We start from the raw sequence: 14,439 nt of genomic DNA, 5'->3' as shown, positions 1-14,439 counted from the left end.
TCTTCCTTGGGGCTCTGGGGGTCCCTTGTGTCCTGCCCCAGGTGATAGTTCCCGGAGGCACCATGTGCCCGGCAGAGGCAGTAGAGGAGCTGCACCGCCAGCTGCTGCGTGTGCACCTTCCGGCTCTTTTTCAAGCTTAATTAAATGCATCCTTGAAAGGTTTATGCCCTCATCCATCATGGGCAGACAGCAGCGGTGAGAGCCATCCTCGGGCTGGCTGTGTGAGCTCTGCTGCCGCAGCGCTGCTGCCGGTGCCTCAGGGCTGAGTCCCCACGTGTGCCCGGCTGCTGCCGTCGCTGTCACGTCAGAAACCCAGAAAGACCAAGGGCTTGAGCTTTTTTCCTCCCACCACTGCTTTTTAAAGCAGCCCTGTGTAGCTCAGTGGGGGAAGTGGAGCTGGGGAGGATGGGAGGGAGGTGCTCCTATGCCTGATGTCCCCTCTCCATAGTTCTGTAGCTCACACCGGTAGAGCCCAGCACTGCCTGTGACCGGCTCTGTGTAGGTTTGGAATGCCCTTGTGCTCCCTGTTGGGGGAAGCCCCGTGTTTCTGTTGGGGAGGGGGAGTGGTGTCAGAGGAACCCCTGTCACAAGCTGCCTGCCAGGTAGAGGAAGCAGGATGGATTTGTGTCAGACGAGCAGCTTTCCTCTTTTTGCCTTCAGTCAACTGCTGTGTGAGACAAGTGAAGGATTTTCCCAACGGGTGATGGCTGCAGGATAAAACAGCCTGAGCTCCGGGGGCCTCAGGGGCTCATACAAACCCTCCTGGTGCTGGCTCGGCTGATGGAAAGTTGCGTCAAGCTTCCCTCTCACCCTGGAGAGGTGCCCCATGTCCTCTGTCTCGGTGAATTGTCCTAGCAGAGCTTTGCTGTGATGGGTAACCTGCTATTTTTAAAAGTGCTGCGTGCCCCCAAGCGGGGTGAGCGGGGGATTTCCAGAGCAGGCAGAGCACGGCTCCTGTCCTTGGTTCCGGAGGCATAGCTCCTTGCTGGTAATTCTCTACTGTTGTGCCTCCAAGCCTGAAATCACTTCAGAGCCAAAGAAAACACAAAGAAATCTCAGCAAGAGGCTTAAGAGAATCCAAAAATGGCTGCAACACGTGTTGGATGTGTGTCCGAATACCTTAGCGGGGGGAGCAGCAGGTTAAAGGCCTTTTGGGAACGGGCTGAGGAGACAACACAGCGCTTGTGCCTGGAGGACAAAGCTCAGGCTCGGGCAGAGTATGAGGCTGGTTTTATCAGGCTGCTTGATGAGCTGCACCGACAGGCTGTCTCAGGCCGTGGGGTTTCCCAGCTCCGTACTCTTCAGCCTGGATGCAGCGCTGGGAAGGGGCTACAGCCTGACAAGCTGCCGTTCAGGCGGGGTGAGCGCACGGTGGTGGGTGACCCTGGTCAGGGACCTTGCTGGTGCCCCGTGGCCACACCGGGCTGCCCCCTCCCCGGTACAATTTGCTGAGCTGCCGATGGGGCTTGTCCCGCCCCCACAATGGGTTCTGCATGAGCTCATGGCCCCCGTCACTGTCCCAAAATAGGAGATGGTTGCGCTGAGCACAGTGCCCAAGGCAGAGCCTCAGCCTCCCCCCGCTGCAACCCAAACCCTGGACTTCCACTGCCAGTGATTTTGTCATCCGCGCTGTTTGTTCCTCCTTGTTTTCTTTTTCCTTTTCAAAGAAAACATTGTTGCGATGTTTGTGTAGCTGCAGGGCACGAATCCACATCAAGGCTTGTATTTATATCCCACCTGGGAAGGGCAGTTGCATCAGCACATTTTGTAAAACGTTGAGCAAAGCAGCCCTTGCTGCAGGAAATGGTTTTTCTTCACACCAGATTGCCTCACCACTCTGTGCCTTCCCAGCAATGCCGGCTCCTGGAGAAGGCTCCTGGGGCACTCCTGGGGGATCGCTCCATGCCAGGGTGGCCGTGAGAGCTGGGATAGCTTCCTGCTAGGCACTGCCTCGGCCCCTCTGCCCTGTGCCGGGGTGGTGCTTCTGTGGCGAGCAGCCTCCCCCGGTGCTGGCTGTTCCTGCTGGGATCCCCATTTCCCAGAGCGCTGGCGTGAGTGGGAGTGCCATAGGATAATGCCTGTGTTTTGTGGCCACCAAAGCTGCGGCTGAAGCCGTGACCTCAGCCATAATGCCACCCTTGGGCTCAGGCAGGGCACTCCCGGGACAGGCAGGAGCCACTCCCCGCAGAGGAGCTCGTGGAAGTTGATGATGAGACCATTCAAAACCTCACACCGTCCCCTTGGCAGGAGGCAGCTCACTGGCCCTGGAGGTGCTGCTGGTGGCTGTGCCTTGGGCATGGAGGGGCTTTCCTGGTGTGGTCCTGGTGCCTCTTGTCTTGTCAGTGCCTGCCTTGACTGCAAGACAGAGCAACAGCAGCACCGAGCTGTGCGTTCCCTCTCCCATACGTCTTGTCCCACACCCAGGTCAGCGCCATGGCTGCCATTCCTGAAAGTTTTTGGGGAATAACAACAGCCTTTCCAGGATGTGCTTGGATGTAAACAGCTGGCTCCTTTGTGCCTGCCAGAACTGCTGCTGCTGCTGCTGAGTGTTTTTTTTCCCCTTCTGGAGGGATCCTGTGGCTTCCTTCCCAGACCCTGAGACCTTGGAGCCACGGTCCAAGGCCACCAGCTTCCACCCTCTCCTGTGCTGCTGATTCATCACTGCTGGTTAGTTAAAAAATGGTAATCAGCAAATTACTGAAATATAAGTAAAATAAACAAGGTGTGTGTGTAGCAGGGCCCCAAAGGCCTCGGGTGTGCGGTGTGCTGGGCTCTTTCTGTCCCCTGCACTCATCCCCTGCACAAACTGTGCCTGGACAAGTGCTCCTGGGGCAGGGGGTCAGTACCTCGCGCTGCAGGGGGTCAGAACTGGCTGGGTCCTGACCCTGCCAGTCCTGCATCCCTGCCCCTGGCTGGTCCTGCGAGGCTGCTCTGCTCAGTCCCCCTCGCTCCAGCCCCTTGATGGGAGGGGATCACTACACCCCAGCACAGAGCAGGCAGGCTCTGGGGCTGCTCCCCACTCTGTGGGGGCATGGCAGCTCCCACAGGTCTGCTGGTTCTTGCCTGGGTGCTCTCCAGCTCTTCTCGTCCCTGGGCAACACGGCAGCTCTGTCCATCCCGGTGTTCATTCAGCCCAGGGTCTGCCTTCCTCCGCTCACACGATGCCCAGTTTTGAAAGGTCTCAGGTCGTGTGGCCGGGGCAGCTCCTGGCGGACAGCCAGGCTGTGTGCCATTCCTGGGCTGCCTGGGCTTTGTCCATATGCCTGTGTTGACAACTGAGCTGCTCTGAGTTAATTTGGCAGCAAGTGCTGGAACAGTTGTCAAATGTTTTACTGAAATCCGAACGTGTTGCATCCACCGCCCTTCCTTCTGCTTTGCGCAGTTTACAATTAAATACCACCAGTTTTGCCCATATTCCACCTTCCACAAACCCCCGCTCCTTATTCCCAAGCCGCTCCATTGCTGACAGCCATGGATTCCTGGTAGTGCACTGTCCCCTTGCACCCAGTCAGGCTCCCCATCATTGTCACAATTGCTGCTCTTCCTGTTTTAGCAGGCAGCTGCTGTGCCCGTGTCACCGCCGGGAACAAAGTACTGCCCACCTGTCCTGTGCCATGGTGCTGATGGTTCACCGTGGCAGCTGTGCCCCCCGGAGCTGGCAGCCACCCAGCTCTGTCCTGCCCCGCTCCCCTCCCAGCTCCTCCCTCACTCCCGTGGTGCACAGGAGATGCTTCCATGGAGCTGATCCAGCAGGTCACCCTAGAGCGGATGCTGAGGGGACGATGGCCATGAGGCTGCCCATGGATATCCCTTCCCAAATGCTCCCCAGGTGACCTGGACCCTGTGCCCCTCTCACCTGTCTGAATGCCCCGTGGTCCTGCTCCCAGCAGGTGGGAAAGTTTGGTAGAACAGAGGTTGGTCAAAGCTGGAGGCAGAAGCTGAGGCAGGAGAAGGGTCAAGGGGTGGGATGGAGTTTACAGCAAAGGAAGTCCTGAAGCACAAGAGCCCTGCGATGTTTGGAGCAGGCTGCTGGTGGCCTCGGTGTGAGGTGTGCCACAGTGCCAGCTGTCAGCCTCAGAGCCTGGTGAATGGAGCTCTGGGTGGGATTCCTGCTCCAGCATCCCAGTGGGACCCCAACAGATGTGGGGGGTTCCCAGGATGGGCATGGAGGGGGATGTCCCAGCCCAATACAAGGAGGTGACTGTGCCGCCCACCTGGATACCGGGAGTCGGTGTGGCAGGCCAGGGATCCGTCATGTGTGGTTTGCAGCTGGGGTGGGTGGTGACACAGCAGCACTGGTTTCAGCGCCTGCAGGGAGGAGTGAGCCGCCGGTGACAGCGGCCACGTCATCCTCACCCAGACAAGAGGTGTGGGAGCCACAGCATCAGCCTGGGGGCAGCGGGGCTGGGTGGCAGTGGGACTAAGGGGTAAGGGGCTGGGGGAGGCAGGACACCAGACAAGCAGGGGTGAAGGGTTGGCAAGAAGCTGATGCCGAGGGGTGGGGAGTTCCCCAGGTGGGGCAAGGGGCAGGCAAGGAGCTGAGCAGGTGTATCCACAGAGCTTGGGGCAGGCAGGGAAGTGATGCAGGGCCAGGGACTGGTGGTGCTGGAGAGCTGTAGGTCCGCAGCACGTGGGGTGGTTTGCCAGGAAGGGTCCTGGGCCCAGCTGGAGACTGCAGTCCCAGCCCACGCAGGCCCCAGTGCTGGGGAGCAGATACGGGAAGTGTGTGCAGGAATGTTGTTTCTGTCTGGAGCCCTTGAGCAGGAGTGATGGGGCTCCAAGCCTCTGACGCAGAGCTGCTCCCTGTGCCCCGTCCTGCTCCCACGCCAAGTGTCCCTACTGCACACCACGGACCGGTGCTGGCCAGGGCAGCCGGTGCTGGGGTGTCAGCTCTGCTCCCTGGGCATGGGGTGTTGCAGAGCCCATGGGACAGGAGCAGGGATGGGTTCGGGGCACTGTAGCTCAGGGCAGTGGGGCCGTTGGCTGCCTGGCTCAGTTAGAGGCACACAGTAATGCTCTGCCCACTGCTCAGGGTGTCTGGCTGTGCCATGGTGGCCATGGCACTGGCTCTCCCTATGGCTTCTGCTGAGTCCAAGTGCTCCCTTCCCTCTGCCCAGGTCGTGTTCCCAGTGCAACCAGCACTTGCTCTCCCCGATCCAGTGCTGTCTCACCCGCACAAGACGCTGACTCTTGCACCCCACTTCCCCCTGCCACCACACTCCTGCTTGTGCTGGTAGGGCACCTGATGCCATCCACATGCCTGTGCCTGTCCTTTGCTCCTGTGTCCCCCTGCTTACCTCTATGGAGGGAATAGAAGTAGGGGGTGTCTAGGGGCCCTGGCTCCATTCAATCCCCCCAAACCTTACTACTGGCCCAGCCAGCGCCTCCCAGCAGACCTGCAGCCTCTCAGTGGTGCCACTGTATCCTGTCAGCCTCTGTCCTGCGCAGGGATCTAGGCAGGCACCAGTCCCCTTTGAGGTCCTGAACCAATTTCTCACAGAGGGTCTACATGAGAGTGGCTGTGAGTAAGGGTGTATGAAGGGGCTGCGGTGGCTCTTCCTTCCCCTTTCAGCAGCGACGGTGGTGACCGGCAGCCTCGTGGCTTGGGCAGTGTCTGGGATGGAGGATGTCTGCGTGGGTTTTTCCATCTCACTCTTTTCAGGGGCTCTGGGAGTGAAAAAGGCCATGGGCAGCCTGGGCTGGGCACAGCTTCTGGGGTCTCTGCCATCCACAGCCCTCTTCTGCCTATGGCACTGCCCCTGTCACCACTGCCCTCCTCTCTTTCCTGCCAGCTGCAGTGGCTGCCCCAAGCCTCCCTCCACACGTGCACTTTCTGAGGAACCTGTGCCTTGACCCATCTCCCGTAGATGAGCTGATTGAGGCTGCCTTGCACAGGACTCATGCCAGCAGCGACGAGCCCATCCCACACAATTCCCTGCCTGGCAGAGAGGCTGCCGGCACTGCCAGACACGGGGGTTTCCCTGCTGCCCTGGCCCTGCTCCCTGACGAGCCTCCAGAGAGTCACCAGAAAATCCCCCGGGATAGTTCCAGGAGGAAGCTGGTGAGCGGGGCCATGAGTCAGTGGGAGCGGCCAGGCCAGGGGCAGAGCTGCGGCTGGCAACCCCCGCTGGGGCTCCCACTGCCCAGCTCGAGGGCTTGCTAGGACTGATGCACAGTGGGGCATTGGCCCTCATCTCCTTCTGCCAACACTTGCTCCGAGGCCCCACTCCCCTCCCAGCCCCATCTCTGCCAGCGCTACTCTGTTCTGCTGGGCCATGGCTCTGCCCACAGGGTGCCACAGGCAGCATGATGCCATGGTGTGCCATGGCAGAGTGCCCAGGCTGTTGGAGCTGCAGCTCCTGCATGTGGTGGAAATGAGGGATGGGAATAGCATGGGGAAGGCTAAGGGATCTGCCACAGTTTCAGGGAGACCGGAGCTGGATCTGACTCTCTGACTACATCCCTGGGCTGGAGTCAGACGTCTCCTTGCTGAGGCTTCCCTGCAAGTGCATCCTGCCAGCGGTTATTTAGCACCCAGCTCCCACAACAGCTCTGTGCTGTGGGCTGAGGTCCTGGCAGCCTGGACAGCGGAGCAGCGCCTGCTGCCTAAATGCCTCAGGAGCCACCAGCTTCAACGGGCTCTTGGGGTACCTCTTGGGGTTCTTCTTGCCTTGGCTGCCAGCCAGACAGGGAGCACAGAGAGCCACTGCCTCCTGCCTGGCAAAGAGCTGGGCCATAACAGGTACGAGGGGGGCAGGCTGGACCCCGTGGGAGGGGGCTGTAGGGTCACCTGGCTGCAGGGTCCCTGGGCTGTGTCCCACCATTAAGGGATGTTTGTCACACAGGGCACAGGATGGCGGCTGCTTGTGAAACAATTTCCTGTACCAGGGGGCTGCTCTTGCAGGGCTGTGGTGGGGGAATGAGGCAACCCCCTGATTTCTCACCATTGCTTCCTCCCAGCTTAGTTCACGCTGCCGGTGAGTTTCCTGTGCCCACCCAGCTGTGGCCCTGGGATGCATCCCACCAGCACAGGGCACCTGGCAGGTGGTACTGCCCCAGGGATGAGCCTTCCCTTGGGCATGGGGTTTCCTCTTCAAGAGCAGAGGGAGCACAGCCCCAACCTCTCACTGTCCCCAGCTGTGCTGGGTACTACCATAACCTGCTTGTCCTTTGGCTGTGCCAGGAGCTGCTGGCTTGGCTCCGCCAGAGCTGGGATGATATTGGGAGGAGGTGGCTGCTGACACAGTCTGGTGCAGTTGGGAGTCAGGAGGACAGGCACAAACAGCACTGGGTGAACAGGAGGATCCTCCTGATGAAGCCAGCTGAGGACCCCTTGGGCTCATGGGGTTTGTGAGGGCTGGGGCCAGGGATCTCTTCTGGGACCTGTGTCTCAGGCAGCCTCGCTGGGCTGCACCAGCCCTCCCTCCCCCCCGCTGACGCTGCGCCTTGTTCTCTGCCATCTGTTTTCCCCTCGCTCCTCATCCTTGTTTGCTTTCCCCTTCATTGCTATCGTTCCCACAAGCGTCGGCACTTTGGGAGAAGCAGGAAAACACCATCCCATGGCAAGATCTGTGCTGTGCTGGGTGGGAACCTGAGTCAGCAGCACCCTGCGGAGCAGGGCAGCAAGGATAGGGCACCCCTAATGTCCCAGGGCCCCAGGTGGAGCATTCCCATGCCCAGAGCTGCTCCTGGGCAGGCACTGCCCCTGGTCCCAGGGGTCTCCGCCATTCGACTGCTGGCATGTGGGCTTAGAGGTACTGTGGGGTGAGGAGCCATGGGCATCTCCAGTACTGGAAACACTCTGACGCACTGGGGTGATGCAGCTGTGGTGGGGAAGGATGCAGAGTCCTGGTGAGGGTCCAAGCTCCCAAATCCCAGGAGGTTCCATGTGCTGGGGCTCAGGTGGACGTTCTACTGCTATCTGCCCCCATGCCCACCTACGCCCTTGTGGGTCTGGGTCCAGCACCCTCAACCCTTGGCCAGCAAAGCTCAGTGTTAGCCGGCGTGATGACACAGTCCTGAGTGCTCGGCTGGCCTACAGTGATGCCCTGCTGTCCCCACAGCTACCATGGTCCTGGGGCCAGCAGGGCAGTGCCTGTGCAGGGCAGCCCCAGCGTGGCCATGCAATGCTGTGGCCCAGTGCAGCTGCCCAGCCACTCTCCTTCCTGTCCTCTCGTGGCTGCGGCATGCAGCGTGTTTAGTAAACAAGGTGATGAAACAGTTAAGGCAGAGATGGAGTGTTCGTTTCGTCACCGTGGGAAGGGAGAAGGGAGCGTGAGTCGGCGCTGAGGGGTCTGAGGGTGACTCACTGCCTTCCCACCCCATAAATAGGATCGGGTAGCCCGGCGGCACCCAGAGCAGAGAGCGGGGACCAGCACAGCCACATCCCTCCTGTCACCGCCGAACCATGGCACTCCTCCTGGCCCCGCTTGTCGTGGGGCTGCTGGCCGTCTCCTGCTGTGCGGCCCCTCTCCAGAGCAAGCCGCAGGCGGTTGTCACCTTCCCGGGGGACCTGATCAGCACCCTGCCGGATCTACAGCTGGCAGAGGTGAGGGGAGCATGGCCCCGTGGTGCCCTTCTGGCACCCAGGACCCCAAGGCGCTCCCAGGCTGGCAGTGAGGGGCTGCAGGCAGAGCTTGAGAGCTGTCTGTCTCCTTGAGCTCAGGGAGGTACCCAGGCTGAAATGGGCTCCCGGGGCTGCCAGAGCCCCCTCCCGCCTCACTCATCCCCCCATCTGCCTTCCCTCCACAGCGCTACCTGCAGAGGTTCGGCTATACCACGGAGGCAGAGGCTAAGATTGGTGGCAGGCACGTGTCCCTGGGCAAGGCACTGCTCAAGATGCAGAAGCAGCTGGGCCTGGAGGAGACGGGGGAGCTGGATGCTGCCACGCTGGAGGCCATGCGAGCCCCCCGCTGCGGCGTCCCTGATGTGGGAACCTTCCTTACCTTTGACGGGGACCTCAAGTGGGACCACATGGACCTGACTTACCGGTGAGTCTGCTCCGGAGATGAACCCTTGTGTCCCCAGGGTGATGGTCCCAGGAGAATGGAGAGCCTGAGGGACCAGGAGGGTAGCAGCTCTGCTCAGCCCTTGTCCGGGCTTGGTGCTGCCTGTACAGCTGGGTCCCAGTGCTGCCAGGGCCAAGCTGACACAGCAGCAGCATCTGCTCCCCAATGCCCAGAAGAGCATCTGAGCCCTGGGTGAGCTCAAGGGGGATGGTGGTTGCTATCCCATCTGGGGGTGGGGGTCTGTTCCTCCCCAAAACAGGGTCACTCCTGCATGAAGAGGGAACCTAGCAGCACTGACCCCCTGTCTCCCTGGTAGGGTGATAAACTACTCCCCCGACCTGGACCGTGCCGTGATCGATGATGCCTTCAGACGGGCGTTCCAAGTGTGGAGCGATGTGACCCCTCTCACCTTCACCCAGATATACAGTGGCGAGGCAGACATCATGATCATGTTTGGCAGCCAAGGTGATGTCCTATGGGCAGGCAGGGAATGAGGAGGGGGCTGGTGACACACCCTGCCTATGGGATCCTCATCCCATGTCTCCTTGGGCCGTGCCCAGGGTCCTCCTGCCCCCACAAGTGCAGGAAGTGTGCAGGGCTTGGCCATCTGTGTGCATGCTGGGGATGTGAGGGCTCCTCTGACAGGGCCAGCTGAGGGTGCTTGTTCCTGCAGAGCATGGGGACGGGTACCCCTTCGACGGCAAGGACGGCCTCCTGGCCCACGCCTTTCCCCCAGGCCAGGGCATCCAGGGCGATGCCCACTTTGACGACGATGAGTTCTGGACACTGGGAACCGGCTTAGGTAAGGGCAGGGTGTGGCAGACTGGGGGGGGTCTGATGGTGCCAACCCCAGCCCAAGCACTGAGCCACCCCTCTCTGAGCAGTGGTGAAGACCCGCCACGGGAATGCCAATGGAGCCGAATGCCACTTCCCCTTCATCTTTGAGGGCCGCTCCTACTCCCGGTGCACCACGGAGGGGCGCAAGGATGGGCTGCCCTGGTGTGCCACCACCCCCAACTATGACCAGGACAAGAAATATGGCTTCTGCCCCAGCGAGCGTGAGTAGTGGTGACCGTGACCCCTGCCCAGCCCTGCAGTGCCTGGGGCCCTCCTCACTCTCTGTCACCCCACAGTCCTCTACACCAATGGTGGCAACAGCGATGGAGCCCCCTGCGTCTTCCCCTTCGTCTTTGATGGCACCTCCTATGATACCTGTACCACAGATGGGCGCTCCGATGGCTACCGCTGGTGTGCCACCACCTCCAGCTTCGACCAGGACAAGAAATACGGCTTCTGCCCCAACCGAGGTGCCAGCAGGGAGGGGGGCATGCAGGGGAGGGGGCACACAGGGTGGGCACGTGAGGGATCTCAGGGTTGTCCCAGGTTCTGGCCGGTGCAGCCAGGGGCCAGGGACAGCCTCACTGACACTTCGCTGCAGACACGGCGGTGATCGGCGGCAACTCCCAGGGGGACCCGTGCGTCTTTCCCTTCACCTTCCTGGGGCAGTCCTACAGCACCTGCACCAGCGAGGGCCGGCAGGACGGCAAGCTCTGGTGTGCCACCACTAGCAACTATGACACTGACAAGAAGTGGGGCTTCTGCCCTGACAGAGGTACTGGCCCCTCTGCCTGCGCTCCCCTTTGTGCCTCCCAGACCCATGCCATATCATCATACTTCTTGCAGGGGTCACAGTCTCTGGACAGCGTGTGCTGTCCTGTTGTGCCCCAACAGGCACTTAGGCCAGTGCTTTCCTCCAGGTTACAGCATCTTCCTGGTGGCTGCCCATGAGTTTGGACACTCACTGGGGCTGGACCACTCCAGTGTGCGTGAGGCCCTGATGTACCCCATGTACAGTTACATCCAGGACTTCCAGCTGCACCCCGATGATGTCCAGGGCATCCAGTACCTCTACGGTGAGCAGCTGCAGTGCAGCTGGGCACATTGGGTGTCCTGCAGCACCAGGCTGGCTCCAGCCTCACACCCTCCCTTGTATTCACTCAGGTCGTGGCTCTGGCCCTAAGCCCACTGCACCTGCACCTGCTCCCACTGAGGAGCCCCAGCCCGTGCCCACAGAGGAGACCCAACCCATGCCCACAGAGGCTGGCAGCACCTCCACCACTGAGGAGGAGGAGGAGGAGATGCCAGAGCCCACAGCTGGACCCATTCCTGTGGACCCAAGCCGGGATGCCTGCATGGAGAAGAACTTTGATGCTGTCACAGAGATCAATGGGGAGCTGTACTTCTTCAAGGATGGGTGAGTGGCAGCATCCAGCACCTCCTGCCCTGGTGAGGTGGGGTGTCGGGGAGCACAGGGATGTGAGAGACATGGGCTTTGTCAGACTGAGGTGATCAGGACAGCTGATCTTCCCCACCAGGAAATACTGGACCTACTCATCCTTCTGGAAATCGGGCATCCAGGGTGCCTTCTCTGTTGCTGATACCTGGCCTGGCCTCCCAGACACTATCGATGCTGTTTTCCAGGACTTGCTCACCAAGAGGGTCTTCTTCTTTGCCGGTGAGCTCTGTCCCCTCTGCCCTCAGCCCGGTCCCACGGGCAGTGGGAGGAGCCTGGTGAAGCCTGGGAGCCCTCAGGGCTGTCTGACAGCCCCGTTATCTCCCACCGCAGGTCGGCAGTTCTGGGTGTTTTCTGGGAAGAGTGTGCTGGGCCCCCGGGGGATTGAGAAGTTGGGTATAGGGAAGGAAGCCGGCCGCATCTCGGGGGCCCTGCAGCGGGGCCGCGGCAAAGTGCTGCTCTTCAGCGGGGAGAGCTACTGGAGGTGAGCAGGACTGGAGAGCAGCAGCGCCTGCCCGAGCCCCTGGCAAGGGACTGGGAGGGGGGTTCCCAGCAGCCCTGAGCACGGCTCTGTTCTCCCACAGGCTGGATGTGAAGGTCCAGAGGGTGGACAAGGGCTACCCCCGTGCCACCGACGATGTCTTCACCGGCGTCCCCCTTGATGCACGCAACGTGTTCCTCTACCAAGGTGAGTGGACCCTGGCGGGTGGGTGCTGTGTGTTCAGGCCTAGGCTACCTGAGCCTCTCGTGGCATTGCTCCGGTTCCTGGCCTGGGATGCTCGGGTGTGTGGGGAATGGCCCCGGGACAGGACATGCCATCAGCCCCAGTGGGTGCTTGTGGTGGAGCTGGCAGGGCACCAGCAGGGTGCAGGGTGCCATGTGCCTGTGCTGCTTGAGCAGCCACCGGGATGGGTCTTTGGCCAAACTCCTGATGACCCTCCATTCCCTCTGCCCCTCTCCTTGCCCAGGCAAGTATCACTTCTGCCGGGGCAGCTTCTACTGGAGGATGACACCGCGCTACCAGGTGGACCGAGTGGGCTACGTCAAGTATGACATCCTGCAGTGTCCCCAGCACTGAAGGCCTGACCAGCCACCGTCTTTGCCAGTGCTGCTCCCTGCCCACTGCTCCCAACCTGCGGGCTCCTGTCTCATAGGCTGACCCCTGGGAGCCTTGTGGCTGTGGGTAGCCCCAGATGAGGTCACCATCTTCCTGGAAGAAAGGGGTAGGGGGTCCTGGGGTCACCCCCTGGGAGCTGCCCAGCCTGGGGAGCCCCAGCTGGGGAGAAGGACTCTTGCCACTGCTGGCATTTTGCCACCCCTGCCAGCGCCAGCTCCACTGCACAGAGGTGTTTGCCTGGTGCAAACCGCACATGGATTTGGGACAAATTTGTCTTTTTCCTGAGCCAACGATGCCAGGTCAGGCTGAGCCCCACTGGGAGCTGGCGCCTGGGGACACGCCAGGGCGGGATGTGGGGCTCTGCCTACCCCTGCCCACTGCCCACTCTGCCAACCACCCCCTCTGCCAATTGCCTGCCCATTTGTAATAAAGACAATTCTTTGGACATAGCCTCGAGTGCTCTATCAGCTATTGGGACCATGGTTTGGAGAACTTCCATATGCTGGGGACATCATCCTCCCCCGGTCCAGGGTTGCCAGCACCAGTTGGGAAGGGGGCACTGGATGAGGGGCTGTCACCAAGTCCCCCTTTGCTAAGGACTCTGGACCCTGCAGGGACACAGTCCAACGGGGGAGGATGTCCCTTGGTCCCAACGTTGTCCACCACCAGCCCTATGCCAGGCGCAGCACCACCCCTTCCCGATCCCCCGATCTCCCCAGCCCTGGCTTCACATAATCCTCCACCCACTGCCCTCTCCTGCCCTCCGACTTTGCACCGCGATGAGGAGCGGGCAGTTGTCACCGCGTGTGACCGGGACACAGCGTGTGACCGGACTCCCCACTGCAGCCGAGACCTCGCCGCGGGCTGGCCCCGCATTTTCTCCCGGCCCCGGCCTGTCCCTGCGTGGCCACAGAGCCCGGCGGCAGGACCAGGGCAGGGATCGTGCCCGGGGATGCCCGGGTCTGTGGCAGGGTGGGGCGGCCGCAGCTCCGGGGCTGTAATTAGCTGTAATTAGCGGCCACGGCTCCGGACAGGGCGGGGGCAAAACGCGGCCCCAACCCCTCCCGTCCCGTTGAGGCACGGTCCCAGCCCCCCCAGTTCGGCGGCGGCTGCGGGACCGACCGGGCGCGGCGGAGCGGTCCCGTCCCGTCGAGTCGAGCCGGGCCGGGCCGGGCCGAACGGAGCCGACCGGAGCGGGGCCGAGCCGATCCACTCGGACTGGAGCCAGCCCTGCGGCCGCGGGGGCGGCGCGGCGGGCGGTGCCGCGGGCACTAGGACCCCGGTCAGCGCCCGGCGGGGCCGCGCTCAGCGACCGCCGGGGCCGGAGCCACTTGTGGCGACGACGGGGCCATGAGCGGGCGGTTCACCGTCACCGGCGGCGGGGGTGAGCGCCGGGGGCAAGGGGGGCCCGGGGGGGCTCCGGAGGCGGGATACGGGCCGCGACGAAGATCCGCGGGGCAGGACAGGGTCCGCAGGGAGGGTCCGCAGGGAGGGTCCGTGGGGAGGGTCCGCGGGGAGGGCCGGGCCGTCGGAGCACCGCGGGGGGTGCGGAGCCACGGTCGGTCTGGCCCCTCGGAGGCGATGCAGACCCCCGGAGTAGGGATGGCACGGAGCTGCGGGATCCGGGAGATGAGAGGTGCAGATCAGGGAGTGGGGCTCAGCTGCCCGGGCAGGACCCCTTGTCCCAGACTCTTCCCTGGGGCCACCTCCGCTCCTCAGGGAGCTCCAGTGTTCCGTCCCCATCCCGGGGGCTGTTGGAGCGAGGCCCTGCTGCTGCCGTACCGGCAGCGGGATGGAGCGGGGTTACGGCTGTGGGTCGGCTGTGGGTGCGAGGTCCCATACTGCTACCCAGGGAGCCGTGGTGGAGGGTGGCTGCTGCCGGGCCGGGGCAAGGGTGTGGGGAGGGCAGGCTGTGGCCAGCCTGCGGAGGCAGCAGTGCCCACTGGGCTGCCATGGGCACAGGCGCTGGAGCCGGCAGCCATCGCCTCGTGGTGCCCAGGGGACGTGGCGGTGGAGCTTTG

General features: G+C 62.2%; 2 protein-coding genes across 2 annotated transcripts in view; both read left to right on the top strand.

The window, feature by feature from the left end:
- The first annotated feature begins 8,268 nt into the window (after positions 1-8,268).
- MMP9 (matrix metallopeptidase 9) lies at positions 8,269-12,867 on the top strand. Its single transcript, XM_039563719.1, has 13 exons — positions 8,269-8,548; positions 8,752-8,990; positions 9,325-9,473; positions 9,682-9,810; positions 9,893-10,066; positions 10,142-10,315; positions 10,447-10,620; positions 10,766-10,921; positions 11,010-11,262; positions 11,384-11,523; positions 11,635-11,785; positions 11,886-11,989; positions 12,270-12,867. Exons 1-13 carry the CDS (start codon positions 8,408-8,410, stop codon positions 12,377-12,379), a joined length of 2,094 nt encoding a protein of 697 aa, XP_039419653.1. The 5' UTR covers positions 8,269-8,407; the 3' UTR covers positions 12,380-12,867.
- Positions 12,868-13,725: 858 nt separating this feature from the next.
- Positions 13,726-14,439, top strand: part of SLC12A5 (solute carrier family 12 member 5) — a 31,681-nt gene continuing 30,967 nt past the window's right edge. Inside the window, exon 1 of the mRNA XM_039563192.1 lies at positions 13,726-13,802. Within this exon, the coding sequence (XP_039419126.1) occupies positions 13,769-13,802 (34 nt within the window). The 5' untranslated portion in view covers positions 13,726-13,768. The remainder of the gene's footprint in view (positions 13,803-14,439) is intronic.

The sequence above is a fragment of the Corvus cornix genome, chromosome 20 (assembly GCF_000738735.6).
Source record: "Corvus cornix cornix isolate S_Up_H32 chromosome 20, ASM73873v5, whole genome shotgun sequence".
Lineage (NCBI taxonomy): Eukaryota > Metazoa > Chordata > Aves > Passeriformes > Corvidae > Corvus > Corvus cornix.
The sequence above is the reverse complement of the archived record's forward strand: the minus strand, read 5'-3'. Positions and strand labels throughout refer to the sequence as shown.

Bases quoted from the DNA above. Each gene is read 5' to 3' on its own strand.
- MMP9 (XM_039563719.1), top strand. From the start codon at position 8,408: ATGGCACTCCTCCTGGCCCCGCTTGTCGTGGGGCTGCTGGCCGTCTCC. The intron at 8,991-9,324 runs GTGAGTCTGCTC...TCTCCCTGGTAG, and splicing joins CACATGGACCTGACTTACCG to GGTGATAAACTACTCCCCCG. The intron at 9,811-9,892 runs GTAAGGGCAGGG...CTCTCTGAGCAG, and splicing joins GACACTGGGAACCGGCTTAG to TGGTGAAGACCCGCCACGGG.